The following is a 22,136-nucleotide window of genomic DNA, read 5'->3' on the forward strand; positions in this document are numbered from 1 at the left end:
GGGAGAAAGAATTCTTGTCAGTTGGAGGCAAGTATGAATGCTCCAAATAGCCACCTTGATTAGCATTTAATGGCCTTGCAGCTTCAAAGCCTGGCTGCTTCCTCCCTGGGGGAATCCTTTGTTGGGAGGTGTTAGCTGGCTCTGGTTGTTTCCTGTCTGGAATTCCCCTATTTTCAGAGTGTTGTTCTTTATTTACTATCCTGATTTGGGAATTTTTCAATGCTGGGGAGCCAGTTTTTGTTCATTTTCATGGTTCACAGCAACCTAATAATAATAATAATAATAATAATAACAACAACAACTCTGAGATTAAAGGTACCCAGAGGAAGAGGGCAACTAAAAGGATGAATAATCCCTATGAGGAGTATCTCAAAGAGCTGGGTCTGTTTACCTGCAGAAGAGAAGGTTGAAAGCATACATGAGAGCCATGTATAAATATGTGAAATGATAGGAAAGGAAACGCATTTAAACCCACTTCTGTGTAGATTTTAGTCCTGTGTGGGTCATCGATCACCGTTCTGTAAGTGGGGGGGGGGGGCGGACTCAGTAGGGTCACTGGTCTGCACGCCCTCCCTCGTAGGAGGTTTCTTTCTCTGTTACCGTCACCCTGAGGCGGCAGGCACAGGGGGAAGAGGTTTTTCTTAGCCTTGGGGTGGTGGAGGCCGCGAGGCGAGCCCGCATGGGGTTCCTTCGCGGGGCATCCTCTGCTTCCCCCCCCCCCATTTGGGCCCTGGTCTGGGTGGGGGGTTGGAGGCCATTTCGAGCCGCATGGCCCCTGGTTGAGTGGATCCGTTGGGGCTCCACTCCCCCTTCCTGTCAGCTGCTCTCCAGGGTGGGGGGAGGTCTTCTAGCCTGTGTGGCTCCAGGTTGGGTGGGGGTTGCTTACGGGGACAGTGTGGCTCCAAGTTTGGGGGAGGGCATCTGCAGAGCCGGTTAGCCTCCATTCTCCAGTTGTCCTCAGTGGGTTTTTTTCCCCGCGCACTGGAGGAGTTCGGGGCTTGGGGCAGTATGTCTTGCGCATGAGCTGTATATTGTTTTTTTATTTTGGGGGGGGGGTTTAAATCCTTTTCTTTCTGTGTGTGTATGTTTTTTTCTTTGTGGTGGTCAGTCACTGGGTAGTGAGGCATTTTGTTATCAAATTTTGTGTTATTTGCTCCAGTGGTTTTGTTGTTAATTTGGTCCTACAAGTGGACAGTACATTTTTATATATATAGATGTTTTATTTTAATTGTGTTTTTATCTGAATAGTTTATATTTTATTATGTTCTTATTTTAATCATGTTTTGCTTTAATTGATGTATTGTATTTATGTCTTGTAGGCATTTTGTCCCATATGTAAACTGCCCCGAGTTCCTTCGGGGAGATGGTTGTGGGATATAATAATAAAATAATAATAATAATAATAATAATAATTATTATTATTATTATTATTATTAAATTCTGAACCAATCCCACTACCCAGTGTTCCAGATACTAAAACAAACTTAAGACTCCAGACTGTATTGAATCGGTTCCACACTGGCTAATATAGTCACTTCTATTCCCAACTCAAGTTTTGTCGAAGGCTTTCATGGCCAGAATCACTGGGGTGTTGTGCAGTTTCCAGGCTGTATGGCATGTTCCAGAAGCATTCTCTCCTGACGTTTCACCCACATCTATGGCAGGCATCTTCAGAGATTGTGAGATATACATCAGGAAAGAATGCTTCTGGAACATGATCATACAGCCTGGAAAATGAACAACAACCCACGTAATAGTTTGGGGCCAAATTACATATGGGGTCCTGCACATAGTCCCACCTGGAAGGGAAGATATTTCTGTGAACAGGTGAGAAATGCTCATGATCACTATACTTATGGAACAGTTCCTCTGGGACATACAATTGTCTTCCCTTTCCTGTTTCCTTTTAGTAAGACCGTTCCAAGTTTTTTTTTTTTTTTAATTTCAGACTGCTTTTAAATGAGAGGACATCTTAGGTTTATGTGCTGTTCTTGTGTTTTCTTTATAGCTATTATAAGCTGCCTGGAATGAATTGTCACTCTCTCTTCTCATTGTCTTTCCAATTTTAACACTGATTTTTTAATTCAAATTATATTGTAATATTGTCCACTGTATTCTGTTATATTTATATGCTACTTAGAAAAAAAACATTATATTTTGAAAGAAATCTTTAAAATAAACATCCTGAAAAGATTTGACTGTATTTTATTTTAAAAAATCTCTCCCTTGTCTCTTGTTGTCACTTCACTCAAACTCTGAAACTTGTGGTTTGTAAACAGATGCACCATCTGATAAGGCACCTGAGCTTGCAGAGCAGAGGGCAAAGAAGCACGTTGTGTCCTTCCAGGCCTCATTCCACAGGCAATCTATTTGCCCTCTCTGACCGACTGCAGCTGGAACTTCAGTGAGTAACAGCCAGATTCTCTGTTCCTCTGCGTGTGTCTGTTGCCTTCTACCTATGTTTTACTGACTTTTTTCCTACCTGACTTCCATCTTCCTTGCTTACCTTGCTGAATGTCTGTGCTAGCTTTTTCACAATGGACTGGTCTGCTAGAATCGTGACTTGACAGTTACCATCTCTTGTTATATTTATGTGATCCTGGTTTTAATTTCTTTGTCAGTCCTCAACTACGAAAGGAGGCTCCAATTTAACCATGCTAGGCTTCCTGATTTCAGGGGTACATCGACAATTTTTTATGTATTTTAATAGATTTTTAATGGTTGTATTGGCTTTAACTATGTATTTTTAATAATCATATATTTAATTCTATTTTATGGTTTTTATGCTTTAGGTTTCAATTTACTCATTGTTACTATTTTTAGCATTAGCCACTTTGAGTCTCCTGTGGGAGAGAAAAAGCGGGGGATTAATACAGTAATAAATAACAAAATACAATGACTAGTGTATTTAAATACTAGGTCAGTGTGAAACCAGCAGAGAAGGAAGCAATTTCATGTTTGGATGATTACATGTATAGTTCTGGAATTGGTTTGAGAACTGGATAGTGCCTATACTCACTGCAGAGACTAGCCTCAAACTGCTTCCAGGAACTGCAATATCCATGGCTTCATGGCCATGGAGAAAGTCATGGATACTACACTTTCCCTTGCTGCAACGTGCATGTGTGGATCGCTGAAGCATTTGCCCCTTAACCAGTTTTACCATGTGATGACGTTTTCGCTTAGGTGTGCTGATGTACATTAAGGGATGTATTTCATAGTATTTCTTTGCTTGCCCCACTTTAAAGCCCTTAATGCACACTGCTGTCTGTGTTTGCCACATGCATCATCTAAACATCACACATCAAACTGCATTAAGTGGTCAATGTGGATGTGTTCCAGGACTCCATGTGCTCACCTGCCTATAACCCTGTGCTCACATTTGCCCATAAGAACATGCCTGAGTTTTACTATCTTCAGAAAAGAGTTTTCTCTTCATCCCATCACTTTTCCAGGCTCATCTTTCATAGCTCTTGGCGTATAAAACTCCAAAATGGGAGAAGTTCTCACTGGTTTCTTTTTGTGGGTAGGCAAAGCTTGTCTTACTCCAAACAGACTACAGACGTTAACTGGTTGGGGTAGAAGCTAATGCAGTGGGGTTGTTGTTAATTAATATTTGCTTTAAGTATTTTTAAGTACTGATTGTTGGAATGGTTGTTGAATTCTTTTTCAACATTTGTGCCACATACCGTTTCAGCTTTTTTGTTTTAAATTGTATTGTAACCTATTGTTATCAGAGTTCATAGATCTCTCTGAAGTTCATCCATGGACATTAAGGGTTCGTGGATTAAAGGTCAAGAATCTCTGTGCTGTATGGTTAACCAATTCTTTTCTCTATGTCCCATCCTTCTGTAATATCTATTCATAATGAGGTTCCATTCAACAAAAATCCTTTTTTAGACTTTTCATATGCACATTAACCTGTATTACATCTTCCAGTTAATCAGGGTTAGCCCAAGAGCTCCTGATTTTACTCAGAACTGTCCCAATGAGTCAGGAGAGAGGGGAAGAGAAATTGTCTTTATCATCTCTGCCTTCAAGTCTCTACATTACCATTTTCCCTTCATTTTTATTGTAGAATGGCACTGTTATTACATCCTCTTAAAAAATGAGAGGAAATCTATTCACTCAAACAGGAAGAAAAATTGACACCTGCAATTTAGAAAAGCCATTCAACAGTCAAATCAGAGGCCATTCATTAGTAATCCTCTCCTTTCCTTCCCCAATGCAGCCTAACAGGAAGAAACACAAAACACAAAGCCAAATAGCAGACATAGCATCTTATTTAGAGGTGACAGTGTTAATGTTGGGTTGCTGTGAGGTTTCCAGGTTGTATGACCATGTTCCAGAAGCATTCTCTCCTGATGTTTCACCCACATTTCTGGCAGGCATCCTCAGAGGTTGTGAGGTCTGTTAGAAACTAGGTAAGTGGGGTTTATGTATCTGTGGAATGTCCAGGGTGGAAAAAAGAACTCTTGTCTGTTTGAGGCAAGTGTGAATGCTGCAATTAATCATCTTGTTAGCACTGAATGGCCTTTCAGCTTCAAAGCCTGGCTCCTTCCTGCCTGGGGGTTAATATCAGCGTATGCAAAACTATTATTCTAAAAACACCTCAATGGAATTGGTCAACCATGACTGCTTGTAGCTGCTTCATGAAAGATGACATCTTGATAGAAAAGGTCTGATACATAACAACTGTTTTGTTATTTGTCTGAGAAATTTCACTGACTATTGTTAAGAATCCCCTTTCTTTTAAAGGATATCCTGGAAATAGGGCTTGATTTACATTAGCTTCACTTGGATGAGTCACACCTATGGCATCTTGTAATATCTATTAATTTACAAAGCAAATTGGAAGCAACTTGATTTCTTTCCCTAATCTCATGTAACACTTTGTTAGAACCTGAGTGCCTTTAAAGTGGACACTATGAGTGCATCTACAAGGTAGAATTAATGCAATTTGACACCACTTCAACTGCCAAGGCTCAATGCATGCGAGTTGTCATTTAGTGAAGGCACCACTACTCTTTTGAAGAGAAGGCTAAAGAGCTTGCAAAACTACAGATCCCATAGCATTGAGCCATGATGGCTAAAGTGGTGTTAAACGGCATTAATTCTACAGTGTAGATGCACCGCACCCTAAGTCTGCTGTTTCAAATCCAGTACATCAATACTTTTTCTAGATTTCCAAAAAGCAACTCACTGTACCTCGTATTTTAATCAACTATAGTTAAGAAATGCCTGGCTCCCCATTTTCCAGTTCATATCTGCCAAAACTTCTTTTTCTTCCAGCCCCAAACCCTGATGAGAGACACTGTGTTGCAAAGGCTGAAGCCATTACAGGGACTGCTACAACACTTGTGAATGCACAACAGTGAATGACTGGAGATGCAGGAACATGGAGGACCACAGAGCAGAAAGTCCCTTTCAGTAAGTTTCCTACATTTTCAAAAGAAAAAAAGTCTTAACTGGTAAGCAGTTTGTGCAACTAAAGAGAAAAAACACACAAATGAACACTAGTATAAAGAGTTTGAGAGTAAGAAATAAAATAATTTCCATGACAGGCCACCTGAACTTTCTTTTACCGAAAGATCTCCACTGAGAGCCTTTTTGTTCCCTTTGCTGACTTCCAGTTCTATCCATTATGACATACAATGAAAGATACTACAATCTATTAGTACTACAGCTCTTCAAGCTGTGTAGCAGTGAATAAGTGTCAAAAGTACATTCATGTCCTCACACTAATTAACACTCACAGGCATGGCTTCCAGATAAAGAGCAGCTTCTTAAATACATCTGAATTTAATATCACATTTTCTTATTTGAAATGAACAATCCACCATTAATATTTTCAAGGAACTATTAAACTTCAGTTTGACCAAGCTTCTGCTCATTGGGGCCTAAAACTCTTGGATACCTAGCTTTACCCCCTTGGCTCTACTGTGTGAGCCCCAATGCTGCAACATCCCATCCCCAAAGTAACTGTGCTGACCAGGGGTCCCTGATTTTGTTTGCACTTCATCACTAGAAATTACTTGTTGTCATCACTATCCTGCTCCAGATTTTTCTAGCTATAAAGACAGGAATAACATTTAACTTCTGCCTTCTGATATGATTTGGGCATCACCATCAATCTCTGTCAGAGATTGCTAAAGTGCCAAAAGCAAATCACCTCTCCAATAAAAATTAATGGAGCACAATCAACACATCTGCATTAATTCAGCTCTGGCTTTAAGTTTAAGGGGCAATGAGCATGGCAATTTAACTTCTGCATCTCCTGGCTAAGACTGATACCTTTAATGAGCAACCAAAAATGGAAAAAATGTATCATGCAAGTTTCTGAAGTCCAACTGGCAAAAGTGTTTAAAACAATACAGGGAAAAATAACAATGTTAGCGTCAAGGGCCTACATTTTGTTTTCGTGCTTTGTAAAGCTGATCTAGAGGAACATAAATTAAAGCAAATGTCATTCTTCTCTTTGGTCATATGACACTGGTGTCATAAAATGTAGGCAATAATGTTAAAACTCCTTTAACAATAGGAAAAATAACTGTCCTTGAGATCCAAGTTAGGTAAGGACCCTTTCTCAGGCTGAGCACACTGATTTCTCAATAAGTCTCTATACTTTTGCATCTGGGGAAAAAAAACTTAGGTGCTATATACCCTGTTTCCCCTAAAATAAGACATCCCCAGAAAATAAGACCTAGTAGAGATTTTGCTGAATTGCTAAATATAAGGCCTCCCCCGAAAGTAAGACCTAGCAAAGTTTTTGTTTGGAAGCATGCCCGCTGAACAGAACACCAGAGCATGCAGGATCAGTAAATGTATGTACCAGAAAGTGTTGTACATGGAAATATTGGTAGTAACAAGAAATTCTTGATAGGATTCATAGTTTGTCTGGTTATGCTGGTTTGTGATGACAACTACTGTACAGTATATAATAAATGTTCATTTTTTTGTTCAACAATAAATGTGAATTCTTCTTCATGTTTTCCATGAAAACGTCCCCTGAAAATAAGACCTAGAGCATCTTTGGGAGCAAAAATTAATATAAGACACTGTCTTATTTTCAGGGAAACACGGTAGGTATTAGCAAAATGAGCCCACTTGACATGCATATTCTGTAACATGATCACTCTTTCTAGTCACATCTAGACAATGTGTGTTCTGTCTGGTATTGCAATATTTTTCACCAGTACAGATTAAGAACACTAAAAAAAAAGCTGCAATCATTAGAGACTAATTGTAAGTGACTATCAATCTCTGTGCCATCTGAAGAATAAGTGTCATGACACAAGGGGGCTGCAACATGTTTGGATCAGTGTAATCTAGCAGTTCCACCTGTAGAAGCATGCTCCATTGAGCCATTTACCACCCCCTGGACATTGCATATTGCTGCCAAATTGTATATGGTTTTTCTCCATGGCTAGCACTGAAATATTTCCTAGGCTATTTAAGGAAATTGTATTTTCCTAAACATGATCAAAATGTAAAGATTAGAATGTCAAAAGTCTTGGGCTTCTACGTGTTTCTTAAGGGCAGCTATCATTTTTTTCACTCTAGGAAGAGATAGCCATTGTGTCAAATGTAACCAGGAAATTCTTTCTCTAGACAAAGGACTGTCAATGAAGTACTTTCTTATGTCACTGGCAGATACAGAGAACATAGGGCAAGGGAAGGATTCATGTCTCGGTTCATGCTCTGCATTAAAGTCATTTGGAACTCATAAACAATCCTCAATGATTCAGGGAAATGGTTCTCAACCTGTGAATCCCCAGGTGTTTTGGCCTATAACTCCCAGAAATCCCAGCCAGTTTACCAGCTGTTAGGATTTCTGCGTGTTGAAGGCCAAAATATCTGGGGACCCACAGGTTGAGAACCACTGATTCAGGGTGCCTTTAAAGCTTTGAGTGGGATCCTGTAGCAATTTTGAGACTAAATGAGCATGAGCTTTTGTAAATAAAGTCTAGTAGATTTAGGCTATGTCTAATGTCAACATTTGCCCAATTAATCTGGGTTAAAGCACTCCAGAGCTGCCACAACATGGCCTGGGACTGTCCCCAGAGCCCACTGGCTGTCCACACAACCAGCCAGGCCACGGCCATGCTGAGGCCACGGCCACCACAGCATCACTGCCCACAAGCAGCTCCCTTGCAGAGGCTTGCTGGTGACGTCACATGGCTGGACACCCTGATGGACAACACCAGATACGACATTACCAGCAAGAGAGTTGCTTGTTGGTGGTGACGCAATGGTAGGTCCGCTGGAGATATAGAAGTAGATCTAGGTAGATCCAGCCCAATCCAACTGGCACTTTGAGATCACTACAAAGCTTTATTTAAGCAAGTGAGTGGAGAGTGAAGATACAACTTTAATCTATGAATGTTTACTCTGGCAATTTTTTTCTCTTGGTCTCAAAGGTGCTGCAGGATGCCTTTGTATATTGATCGAGACTAACATGGCTCTGTCACTGAATTCTACCACCTTCAGGCACGACTGACAACTTCTTTATCTTCCTCTGAAGTTCTCTACATTTTGCAGAAGTGTTTCGTTTTGGAATTATAACAGGATCAATCAAATATTAAGAGGGCTGTGTTTTTGCTGTAAACCCCCCTTCCATAAACAAAAGGGAAGATAAATAATGATTTTTAAATAATTCTATATTGTTTTAATTTTTTTAATTTCATGGATGCATCTTTTTCTAATTATTGGGTGGGCTGCCTTAGACCACATTTGAGAAAACAGTGGGAGGTAAATAAAAATAAGAAACAATAGATCAATCAATCAATTTGCAATATATAACTCGCACTCATGTATTAATGCCACTGTTTTGTAAACCAGTTATCGCCTTCACTTATTTTTCCAATACAAAACTACATGATTAGAATTTATTAACCAGAACTCATATATATGTCATTATGAAAAAAGACTAGTTTTCAATAAATTCTAAAATATACAGCGATTTTAAAATCTGCACTAGCATTTGTATTTCCTGTATCATGGCTATTCAGCCAAAACATAGAACCAGGCCCAATCCCTGTCCTCCTGGGGTGCTTCATGTTGTCCTACCATTGCCAAAAAAAGTTTGTCCAAGTCAGTGAAGGCTCAGTGGATGGAGAAAAATGCTACAAGAGTATAGTCTGAACAAATCAGAAAAATTAAAATTAGAGGTCTTAGAAAAACTGGAGCACAGTTCAAAATATAAAAACAGTTGTATGCAAAAGTTCCAAAGGTAAAACATGTTTTTCCATGTCTTTCCTGAATTCACAGGAACAATTTCTGAATAATTTATTCTAATAAATTAAATTACCAAAATGCTGTATTAGAATAAAGTAACAAGGTAGTACAGAATTTTAAAGACACAGGATTGTACCTAGTCGATGTCCCTCTGCTTACAGATAGCTCTTTGGCTCACCCAAAGCTTCAGCAAGCAGAACAAAGTAGGGAATGATATAGCAATAATTTCCCTTCCTTTTGCAGCCCTTTAAGTCTCCTCCCACACTGTTCCAAAAGAGCAAATTTGGGAAGGGCAGGGTGAAAGGGAATTTGCTGGAAATCACTTCCCTCCTCGCTGTTTAATGGAAGCCTCCACCAGACTAAAGTCTTCCGTCAGCAGAGCGACAACCAATTGCTTCCAACCCACACGCAGATGTCACAGTTCTTTTTCATTTCTCCTAAACACACCAAACACTGTACTTTCCATAGCATTTCAATATTCCCCCAATGAACACCACACTTTATGAGAAGGCAGTACAAGCAGTTCTCGTTGGGACAAATTGCAGAGCAGAGGTCCTGTTTGTTGATTTGGCTGCAACAGACTAAGCCTTGTGACACCTTAAAGGCCAAGAAACATACTGCGGCCTAAGATTTGCCAGACCAGATTCCAGTTTAACAGAGACAGTTAGTAAAATGGGGTTTGGCCCAGAAAAGCTTATGCCACAATGGCTTATCTGCCATTCATAAGGTGCCACAACACAAATAAACTAATTCATTTCACAATGACATTATTTCTGACCTAAAAGTATAAAGAACTACACCATGAAAGTGAGCTTGGGAAAGCTGCATAATAGGAATTTAAAAAAAAAAAAAAGGGGGGGGGGTGGAGGATATAATCTGAGTAATTATATCATTATAATTCTTTTTACTTATTATTACAATATTCCATGTAATGAAGAAATCAGCTCTGCATGGGATACTATGAACATCTGCACACACAAGCCACTACTTTTACATATTTGCATCCAGCAGAGATCATGAGTATCTACTACTTCACTCAAACTCCCTACTATGCAAATGACAGAAAGTTCCAACTACGGTACTTGTAACAAAAGTGGATAAAGTAGAGACCTGAAATTATTTCTGCATAGGCCTTGTCTCCTTGTGATCTTCACTGCCTCTTAAGAACTTCAGATAATGGTCTTCAAGAGCGTATTCTATAGCCCTCACAGTTGCAGCTATGTTACAAGAAAGCATGCCAGTTATTTATCATCTACCTTTATTCCAAAAAGAATATTGCAATAATTATCTAAAGATCACACATGAAGAATGGAAACCATTAACCACACATTTTATAGAATGACTCCAGCTTCAATTTAGCAAGAGTCAAATATGTAAGAGATCCAGTGTTGTGTAGTGATTTGAACATTGGATTATGACTCTAGAGACCAGAGTTTGAACCCTCACTCAACCAGATTTTCAATCCCCACTGGATGACCTTGAGCAACTCAAAGAAAGGCACCTGGAACCCCGCTCCAGCAAATATCAAAACAAAATCCCTATGTTTGGCTGACCTTAAGATTATCATAAGTCCGGAACAACCTCAAGGCACACAACAGCAAGTACGTAACAATTATAATTATTTGTGCCTAATTCAATAGCGCCCGCTAGCACATGAACCATTACCTATATAGCCAGCAGCCACTCACACCTTGCATACTTTCTCCACATCAGCTGTATCCACCTGTGCAGATTTATCAGAGTAAAAACCCGTTTTTCTCCATCTCAGTAAAGAGCAAATTTTCTCTACATTAAACTCAGATGCATCTATCAAAAGCTTGAATATTTTCTGTTTGGTAACAGTATTGCAGATTATGGTTGTAGTCTACTGTACACTACGCAACTAGATTACTTACATAGGGATACTGGGCTTGTACAAATAAACAAGTTTCATACATTCATTCAGAGCTAAACACATAAACAATTAAACTATGTACTGAACAGTTACAGAATTTATGCAGTATTTATTGGTGCAATATGCACAAAAGGAATGGGCTACCCGAAGCCCTCCAAGAAATTAGCATCAGCCACAGCTAACCTAACCAAGGTCCAAAGATGCCTAAAATCTGGAGGGTCACAGATGTGTCATCCTTGATAGATACAGACTTTTTCAAAGTGACCTTGCACTGGCTACATTGGTCTTACTTGTTTCCTTGTGCCCAAAGGCAAAATTTGACGTGGTCTAATTGCTGGACATGAGTTCAATCAATGACTCAAGGAATAGTAATAAACACACAATTATGATATGTCAGAAGCTTAGTTTCTGGAAATCAAAATTTCCCTTGTTTATTTAGCTAATACACAGTTAAAGTATCCCAACATTAACTCACACAAATAATTCAATACCTAGACAGTTTGTTAATTAGCCACACTTTTTGCTTTCAGACAGGAGTGGGGAAAGTAAAAGGCAACACTCCATTTCCTCCTCAAAAACAGTCTCTTGCCAAATCCTGTTGCCATCTCTGCCACCTTCTTCTTTTTTTGACTTTGACCCCAGGTTGCCCAGCTAGTTATCTCTAGCAATTGGAGTATCTGTTTCTGATTTATTTACACTCAATTCAACCGTATCACTGGAGATCTATGGCTCATCTATAATTACTTTGCATAATATATTAATCACGTCGCATGACTTCTTTTTACTGATAAGAGCCATGGAAAAAATAACTACCTGCATTCACTTATCAAACGGGTGTGCTTTTTAACTTTGAGAGGAAGACCTAAATATCAAACATGTTCTATGACGTACCAAGAAATATCTGCACAAAGATATATTGTAAAAATAAACAGTTATAGCAATTATTTCCATTCGAAAAGAAAGTTTACGATTTTTGAGAAATTTGGAGGATTAAAAAAAACACCTTTAAGTTGTACAATCTCTCCAAGCTTGCTGAGTGTTTGAGAAGCTTTAGCCAGAAAATGTCAGATTTTGGGGTAGAGGCACCAAATGGTACTAAAGCAAGACAGCAATCTTGGATATATTCTTGTGTACACCTGGCACTACAATGTATTTTATTTATCACTCAAGACATCTTTCTCTTGGACTGCTGAGAGATTCCCCACCATCATGTCTCCACTATGCAGGCCAGATTTGCCTCCGCTTTCAAGGGGCCTCTCAAATCTGCCAGAGGAAATGACACAGCTGTACTCGCAAGCCAGCTGTCTACCGAGTTACACTTCCAGCTCTAGCAACTTTTGACAAAGACAGGAAGGCGCACACACACACACACACACACACAAGTTCCATCTCAGGACCTGTCCCCCACTCTGATCTCAAAAGTGCTCAGTGGCCTCTTTCCCATTCCAATGTCCGGTGCTGAAAAGTGGTTGAGCAGGAAGACAATACAGAAAGGCATTGCTTTCTCCTCCTCCAAAGGCATACCCCGTAGTAAGAGGAGACCAGTGGCACAGAAAAGGAAAGTGAGAGAGAAAAGGTAGGTAGATCACAAATAGAGGAACAAGACAGATGGATCACAAAACATAGCACAAGGCAGGCAGGCCATAAGCCAGCTGGAGGAGAGACTCCTGATTTATAAAAACCAAAGGGATGAGGAAATCAATTATTGTCATCATCACCATCATGGTTGGCTATTCCTTATCTGTGCTCAGGACCAGAAGGGTTCTGTATTTCCAATTTTGGAGGGGGATTTTGGAATACCTGCACACACGCACTGAGATATCTTGGAGATGGTAGCCAAAATCGAAGCACAAAGTTCCTTATGTCTCACATACACCTGACACACATTCTCCAATGGTAATAATATATACAATATCTGTAACAATGTTGTGCATGAAACCAAGTCTGTGAATCACCTGAAAGCGAAGGTGGACAATTTAAGAGGATTTTGTCATTTCGGATAAGGGATGCTCAGCCTGTAAGCATAAAGTGTCACGATTGCTGTTGCTGAGTGCAATATCATCATTATGCATCATCATTACTATTACTACTACTACTACTACTACTACTACTATTATTACATGGCACTTCAAAAGACACCATATATAGGGAAAATAGGAAACTGTAGTTATATGTACTTTTATTTACAAAATATTAATAGCGATGTATAGATTTTATATATTAATTTTTCCGATGTATGAAGATTTTTGTTTTTTTTAACCCTGTATTTTTCATCTTCCTATCTATGGCAGCAGCAAACAACAGGGTAACAAATAATGACAACGATAATAACTGATTAAACCTACTGCATGGTGATACAGGTCGTAACTGTTGTTATGAGTCCATTTTGCATGCAAAATATTTAATCAGAAAAAATAATGTCAAGGGGTGCTATGGTTTTCAACTTAGAATATGTTTTAATGGTTTTTAACTAGGATGTTTATATTTAATCCTGTTTTAATGTTTGCATCTTTGTCTATTTTAAATTGTATGTTGATGCTTTTATGATAAGCTGCTTCGAGGGCCTTTCCAGACAGACCCTATCTCCCAGGATCTGATCCCAGGTTTTCTGTTTATCCCAGATTGTTTGGCAGTGCAGACACATAGAATCCAGTTTAAAGCAGAAAACCTGGGATCAGGTCCTGGGATACAGGGCCTGTCTGGAAGGGTCCTGAATCTCCTGCAGCAGAGATAAAGCGGGGTATAAATACATAAATATTATTATTATTACTGACACAAAGACCTAGTATAAAACAGCAAACAAGATATATATGCTGGATTTCGTATTATTGTTATTATTTTTGCATGTAACATTATTTTGCATAAATTAACTTATTCAATATTTTGCATGCAAAATAACAATAATGTGCTGTCGAAGGCTTTCATGGCCAGAATCACCGGGTTGCTGTTGGTTTTCCCGGCTGTATGGTCATATTCCAGAAATATTCTCTCCTGACATTTTGCCCACATCTATGGTAGGCATTCTGTGAGGTCTGTTGGAAACTAGTCAAGTGGGGTTTATATATCTATGGAATGTCCAAGGTGGGAAAAAGAACTCTTGTCTGTTAGAGGAAGGTGTGAATGTTTCAATTGGCCACCCTGATTAGCATTGAATAGCCTTGTAGCTTCAAGGTTTGGCTGCTTTCTCCCACCCTGAACATTCCACAGATATATAAATCCTACTTGCCGAGTTTCCAGCAGACCTCACTACCTCTGAGGATGCCTGCCATAGATGCAGGCGAAACGTCAGGAAAGAATGCTTCTAGAACATGGCCGGACAGCCCGGAAAATCACAGCAGCCCAATTATTATTATTATTATTTATCAGACTCTCCTCACAGTTTGAGACGGGTTCAACATACAGTAGAATCTCGCTTATCCAATAGAAAAGGGCCGGCATAACATTGGATAAGCGGAAATGTTGGATAATAAGGAGGGATTATGGGAAATCATATTAAATGTCAAATTACATTATGATTTTACAAATAAAGCACCAAAGCATCATATTTTACAACAAATCGACAGAAAATGCAGTTCGATGCACGGTAACATTATGTGGTAATTACTGTATTTACAAATTTAACACCAAAACATCGAAATATATCGAAAACATTTACTACAGAAACACTAGGCCGACTGTGCTGGATAATACAGAGCGTTGGATAAGCGAGACTCTACTGTAGTTAAACCACATACAGTAGAGTCTCACTTATCCAAGCTTCTGGATTATCCAAGCCATTTTTGTAGTCAATGTTTTCAATATATCATGATATTTTGGTGCTAAATTCGTAAATACAGTAATTACAACATAACATTACTGCGTATTGAACTACTTTTTCTCTCAAATTTGTTGTATAACATGATGTTTTGTGCTTAATTTGTAAAAATCATAACCTAATTTGATGTTTAATAGGCTTTTCCTTAATCCCTCATTATCCAAGATATTCGCTTATCCAAGCTTCTGCTGGCCCATTTAGCTTGGATAAGTGAGACTCTACTGTATATAAGAAGATAGGCCTAAGATTAAAATCACGACACTTTATTATAGGCTGAGGATGCCACATTTAAAAAAGCGTCTGCTATATCCCCCATTGAATTAGGGCCCTTCCACACAGCCCTATATCCCAGATTATCAAGGCAAAGAATCCCATCTGCTTTGAACTGGGCTATCGGAGTCCACACTGCGAGATATTCAAGTTCAATGTGGGATTTTATTCAGCTGTGTGGAAAGGGCCCAAAATTTGCCCTAGGCCAGGCATGGGCAAACTTGGGCCCTCCCTCCAGGTGTTTTGGACTCCAACTCCCACCATTCCTAAAAGCCTACCGGCTGTTAGGAATGGTGGGAGTTGGAGTCCAAAACACCTGGAGGGAGGGCCCAAGTTTGCCCATGCCTCGTCTAGACAAGGATGTGGAGTAAAAGCAGAGCTGAGGGGGTCGTTAATTCATAGTATGCTGCTGTTGCGGCTTCACCTTCCATCCGGCGGAGCTGTTGCTGTCGCCCTTGTCCTTGAAGTAGGGCACGTTCTTGACCATCCACTCGTAGATCTGCGCGAGGGTGAGGCGCTTCTCGGGCGCGCTCTCGATGGCGCGGGTGATGAGGTCGGCGTAGGAGAGGTTCCCCCAGGCGTTGCGCCGCGAGGAGCTGCTCTTGCGCGGCCCCGACGACGACGAGGCGGACGGCGAGGAGGAGGAGGCCAAGGGCGGCCCGGCCGGAGAGGGCGCCGCCTGTGGCTGGTGCAGGAGGCAAGGGAAGTCCCCGCAGAGGCAGCCGCCCTCGCCGCTGCTGCTGGCGCCTTCCAGGAGGCTCAGCAGGTCCCCCGCTCCTCCTCCGCCGCCGCCGCCACAGCAGCGCGAGGGCGAGGCGGCCCTGCCCGGGGTCTGCGCGGGGCTGGAGGGCGCGAGCTCCGGGCGGGGCAGCGGCCAAGTGCAGGAGCGCGCGCGGGGCAGAGGCTGGAAGTCCGGGTCCGTCTCCACGGCGAGAAGCGGAGGAGGAGGAGACGGGGCCTCGGCCATGGCCAAAGCAGAAAGATTGACAAACACAGGCCAAAAGACAGACTGCTCCGACTGGGGCAACTGCGCAGACTGGCACGCGAAGCTCCTGGGCCAACAAGTGGCGTCTCAGCCGCCTTGGCTCGCGACGGCGGGGCCCAATGGCCGTCCCGGAACGCCCCCTGTGGGAGTGGCTTTGGTCATGGAAGGCGTGACTTAGGCCGGGAAGGGGCGGGGTCTCCGCTACTGGGCCAGAAGGCGCGCGGGAGGGGTGAGGAGATTCCCTCTGCAGCTAAAGCGCTGCCAAACCGTTAATTCCGCACAGTGTAGATGTGACAGTAGGAACAAAGATGAGAGCAGAGTGGAAGAGGAGGAAGCAGTCCCTATCACGGGCATGGGCAAACTTGGGCCCTCCCTCCAGGTGTTTTGGACTGCAACTCCCACAATTCCTAAGGAATATCATCATTATGCATCATCATTACTACTACTACTACTACTACTATTACATGGCATTTCAAAAGACACCATATATAAGGAAAATAGGAAACTTGTAGTTATAGTAGAATCTCACTTATCCAACATAAACGGGCCAGCAGAATGTTGGATAAGTGAATATGTTAGATAATAAGGAGAGATTAAGAAAAAGCCTATTAAACATCGAAATAAGTTATGATTTTACAAATTAAGCACCAAAACATCATGTTATACAACAAATTTGACAGAAAAAGTAGTTCATTACACATTAATGCTATGTAGTAATTACTGTATTTACGAATTTAGCACCAAAATATAACAATGCATTGAAAATATTGACTACAAAAATGCGTTGGATAATCCAGAACGTTGGATAAGTGAGACTCTACTGTATATGTACTTTTATTTACAAAATATTAATTGTGATGTATAGATTTTATATATTAATTTTTCCGATGTATGAAGATTTTTGTATTTTGTTACCCTGTATTTTTCATTTTCCTATCTATGGCAGCAGCAAACAACAGGGTAACAAATAATGACAACGATAATAACTGATTAAACCTACTGCATGGTGATACAGGTCGTAACTGATGTTTTGAGTCCGTTTTGGATGCAAAATATTTAATCAGAAAAAATAATGTCAAGAGGTGTTATGGTTTTTAACTTTTAACTAAGGAATTGTGGAAGTTGAAGTCCAAAACACCTGGAGAGCCCACATTTGCCCCAGCTGGCCCTATCACTTCTCACGCTGGATCTACACTATCATATAACCCAGATTATCAAATCATATAGCCCATATTATCTGCTTTAAAATGGATTATATGAGTCTACACTGCCATATAATCCAAATTCTTAATCAGACAATCCACATTATTTCCTTCTAGCTGGATTATATGAGTCTATACTGCCATAGAACCCAGACTATTAAATTGGATAGTCAATATTATTTGCTTTTAGCTGCGTTATGTAAGTCTACACTCCCATATAATCCAGATTATTAAAGTAGATAGTCGATATTGTCTGCTTTGAGTTGGATAATCAAATCAGACAGTCCATATTATCTGTTTTGAGCTCAATTATATGAGTCTGCATATAATCCAGATTACCAAATCAGATAGTCCATATTATCTGTTTTGGGCTGGATTATGTGAGTCTACACTACCATGTAATCCAGATTATAAAATCAGATCATCCACATTCTCTGCTTTGAGCTCGATTATATGATTTTACACTGCCATATAATCCAGATTATCACATCGGATAGTTCATATTATCTGCTTTAAAATGGATTATATGAGTCTACACTGCCATATAGTCCAGATTACCAAATCAGATAATACACATTATCTCCTTCAAACCGGATTATATAAATCTACCCTGCCATATAATCCAGTTCAAAGCAGATGATCTGGATTTCACATGGCAATGAAATAAATACATAAATCTTGTCACTTTCAAAGGAAGGGGTTATAGTAAAGACAGTCTTTAAGCATGAATTTTAAATGTATGTCCTTTGTTTAATCTCTGTTTTGTGTATTTTAATAGGTTTTTATAGGAATATGTTTTAATATGTGTATCCGTAGTGTTTTTGCAATGTTTATGTGTTTTAATTTTTCTGTAACCCACCTCAAACCATAAGGAGAGGCGAGTAGGAAATAACATTATTATTGTATTATGACACAGCAAACAAGGTAGATATGCTGGATTTCATATCACAAAATCACAAGTCGAACACTTCCCAAGTGTCTAGGACTGTGTGATGTAGTTTCGGATGATGTGTACAGATCCCAGTAGGGTGGCCTTTTGCAGTTGGCAGATCGTGATTTTGTCAATGTCTATTCATTATTATTATTATTATTATTATTATTATTATTATAAAACAGGGAGTCCCCCTTCTCAGAAAGGCTTAGGATCAGAAGTGTTTGGGATTTCAAAATACAGCCAGTCCCCAAGTTACAAACATCTGACTTACATACGACTCACAATTGAGAATGGGGTTGAGCCAACAGAAAGAAATATCCCCCTCGAAAGGGAAATTCACTCCTGGAAGAGTTATTATCATGGGAAAAGGGTGGCTCCACTGAAGTCTCATCACCAGTCCTTGTTTCCACAACAAGGTACATTTTTCAACATCCAATTCTTACAGGGACAGAAAGTGAAGTGAATTTTTTTGAACAGAGACACAGGTAGCAAAATAAATCATGCAGGGGTGTTAAACCTTCCCTGTGCTATCTAAAACTATATATACGTAGAACCTATCTTGTTTGTAACTTGGGCACTTCCTGTATTTACTATGATTTTGGAGTATTTGCATATGCCAGAGCTTTCCAAACATTGCATGCTGGTGATACACCATTTTTAGACACACATTGTTTTGCGATCATAGAATAATAATAGAATAATGGCCCATGAGGTCTCTTCCAACTCTATTATTCTATGATTCTATGACACAGTAATTCAGTTTAACTAGCAAACCAGAAGTTGAGCCAACCCCTCATGAGAAATACAGACACATACATAATTTGTAATAACGAATTGTATGGGGACACAATACGTCTCATGGAAACCTTTCATGTGCACTGTATTTTTTTAGAATATATGATTTATTGATTATTTCACATAGAAGTTTCTCATTGCATTCGTGCAACACACCTACACATTGCAGCTGACACACTCACATGTCCAGACACACAGTTTGGAAAGCTCTGGTATATACATAGTGAGATATCTTGGAGATGGGACCCAATTTCTTTTAAGTTTCTTATGGGGCAATCCCAACAGTAACAACAACACCCAAGTTACGGACATGATAAGCTCTATAGATTTGTTCTTGAGATGAATTTGTTTATAAGTTGGAAAAGGTACATTTTTCAAGTGTAACTCCAACAATTCAGCAAGGTTTTTTTCATGTCAGGAGCGACTTGAGGAACTGCAAGTCGCTTCTGGTGTGAGAGAATTGGCTGTCTGCAAGGACGTTGTCCAGAGAACGCCCGGATATTTTTTTGATGTTTTTACCATCCTTGTAGGAGGCTACTCTCATGTCCCCGCATGAAGCTGGAGCGGATAGAGGGAGCTCATCTGCGCTCTCCCCAAGTTGGATTCGAACTGGCAACCTTCAGGTCAGCAACCCAATCTGCAAATCAGCAGTCCTGCCGGCACAATGGTTTAACCCACTGCGCCACCAGGGGCTCCTATTCCGCAAGGTGAATTCACAAAGGAAACGTGTAGCTCATTATACGGATCTCACCACAATGTTTGTGATGTGTTAACAGGTCAATGCGAAACAGGAAAACGTGGGACCAAACTGATTTTCTTTTCCATCAGTGTAGACAAGCCCTTTGAAATGCATCCTCCGAATTCCTGAAGGATGGCACTCCATCCTTGACGAAATGCCTCCAGCGCACAATTTGGAAAATATACCTTTAAAAGTTAATTAGTTTATCATTCCAAGCATCCTCACCCTTCTCCACATTTAATGAAGCCACACCTTGTAACTACAAAAGGTAACAAAAAGGTACACATTGGAGTGAATCTGTCGCTTGCTAACCTGAAATCACAAGAACATCTTAATTATCATAAAAAGGGAAACAACTGCATGCAACCTGTTATTTGTGAGATGTGGCTGCCAAATTCTGCTTCAGTAAAGAAGAGCCACACTGGTTTGCTGCGAGTTTTCCGAGCTGTATGACCATGTTCCAGAAGCATTCTCTCCTGACGTTTCGCCCACATCTATGGCAAGCATCCTCCAAGGTTGTGAGAGCCATACAGTTCTCCTGGAAAGCTGTTAGGAAATTCTTCCTGAAATCTATTTCTTTGGATTTTTCATCGATTGGTTTTTGCCCTGGGCTTTTTGGAGTAACCACGAACACACTTGCTTCACCAGGCATTACAGATGCTTGAAACAACCATAAACTTTCTCTATTCCACACTAGATTAGGAAGCTGAACTCCCAACCCATGATCTGGCAAAATTGGAGCTCTAATATACCTATTTAGTTGGGTTTCCTCAGAAATTATTAATCAGCAGAAACTTGATGGTTATAGATATGAGTGAGCTTCTTACTGTCCTTGAGACTTGCAGGAATAATAGAGGATGATTGCAATCAGTCTTTCCTTTTTAACATCCTATTTTATTATAATTATCAAATACAAAAAAAGTTCATATGAGTGTTTTTTCCCCCTCATCTAAACTAAAATTGAAAAGCAGGCATAGACTGAATTAAAACAAAGAGAGAGAAAAGTTACAAAAAGAGAGATCGTTCTGCCTAACACTTCCTACCCTCTTATTGCTGTTTCCTTCATAATTAAAAATCTATTATCTGTATCCTATATCTTCTTATTCAGACAAGCATCTTGGGCTCTGAGGATTACCTGGGAGGGAATCCCACTGGAGCATTGCAGCACACCAAAATACCTGAGAGTTATTCTGGACCGTGCCCTGACTGACAAGAAGCACTGCTTGAACATCAAGCAAAAAGTGGAAGCTAGAAATAATATACGAAAGCTGACTGGCACAACCTGGAGATCAAAACCAGATACAGTGAAGATAAATGCCCTTGTGCTTTATTTATTTATTTACAGCATTTCTACCCCGCCTTTCTCACCCGAGGGGACTCAAGGTGGCTTACAATAATAGGCAAGAATTCAATGCCTGACACAATACATTAAAACAACAGTTCATATAAAAACAATAACATAATGTAATAAACACATAATGCAAAATTTAAAAACAGATCCAAGTTAAAATCCATTCACCTAACATCCTCATACGTAAATCTTAGTCCAGACCATGTGAAATCAATGTTCTGAAATCGATTGTATGTATAGAAACCAAGTAGACTGATTGTTGACTCTTATCCATAACTCCAGTTTTGTTTTTGTTTCCTTGTGCCAATTTGATTCTTTTTTTTTTCCAATCAAAGCATCACATATGGATCTTCCCAGACTGTCTCTCATGCAGGCTGGATATAGCTTCAGCAAATCTGCTGCCTTTTCTGCCTCAAGGGTATGACAGCAGCCCAGGCCCTCCGTTGTCCTAAGGAATGTGGCTCCCATAGTTCCATCATCCCCTGCTGGGTACATACCAACCTTTTCTACTTTGCTGCTGGATACACATGCCCAGTGTGGAATACGTCTCACCATGTTAAAACAGTGGATGTGGCTCTTAATGAGACATGCCGCATTATCACAGGATGTCTATGCCCCACACCGCTGGAGAAATTATACTGTTTAGTCAGTATTGCACCACCTGACATCCGCCAGGAAGAAGCAGCCAGCAGTGAAAGGACCAAGGCATTGACATCTCCAACCCATCCTCTGTTCGGATATCAGCTAGCAAGCCAAAGCCTTAAATCAAGAAACAGCTTCCTAAGATCTACAGAGACACTCACAGGAACATTAGCAAGCAAGAGTCCAAAAGTGGCAGGTTAAAATCCAGAACCTCAATCCATGGCTGATACCGGATGAGAAACTCCCTCCTGGGCACACAGAAGACTAGGCGAC

At 40.3% G+C, this 22,136-nt stretch overlaps 1 protein-coding gene and 1 long non-coding RNA gene across 2 annotated transcripts in view; one reads left to right on the forward strand and one right to left on the reverse strand.

The window, feature by feature from the left end:
• Window positions 1-16,329, reverse strand: part of foxo1 (forkhead box O1) — a 53,430-nt gene extending 37,101 nt beyond the window's left edge. Inside the window, exon 1 of the mRNA XM_003215292.4 lies at window positions 15,640-16,329. Within this exon, the coding sequence (XP_003215340.2) occupies window positions 15,640-16,182 (543 nt within the window). The 5' untranslated portion in view covers window positions 16,183-16,329. The remainder of the gene's footprint in view (window positions 1-15,639) is intronic.
• LOC134292651 (uncharacterized) lies at window positions 2,251-8,656 on the forward strand. Its single transcript, XR_009999908.1, has 3 exons — window positions 2,251-2,404; window positions 5,293-5,430; window positions 8,421-8,656. It is a non-coding gene; the product is annotated as an uncharacterized LOC134292651 (long non-coding RNA).
• Window positions 16,330-22,136: the final 5,807 nt, after the last annotated feature.

The sequence above is a fragment of the Anolis carolinensis genome, chromosome 1 (assembly GCF_035594765.1).
Source record: "Anolis carolinensis isolate JA03-04 chromosome 1, rAnoCar3.1.pri, whole genome shotgun sequence".
Classification (NCBI taxonomy): Eukaryota; Metazoa; Chordata; class Lepidosauria; order Squamata; family Dactyloidae; genus Anolis; species Anolis carolinensis.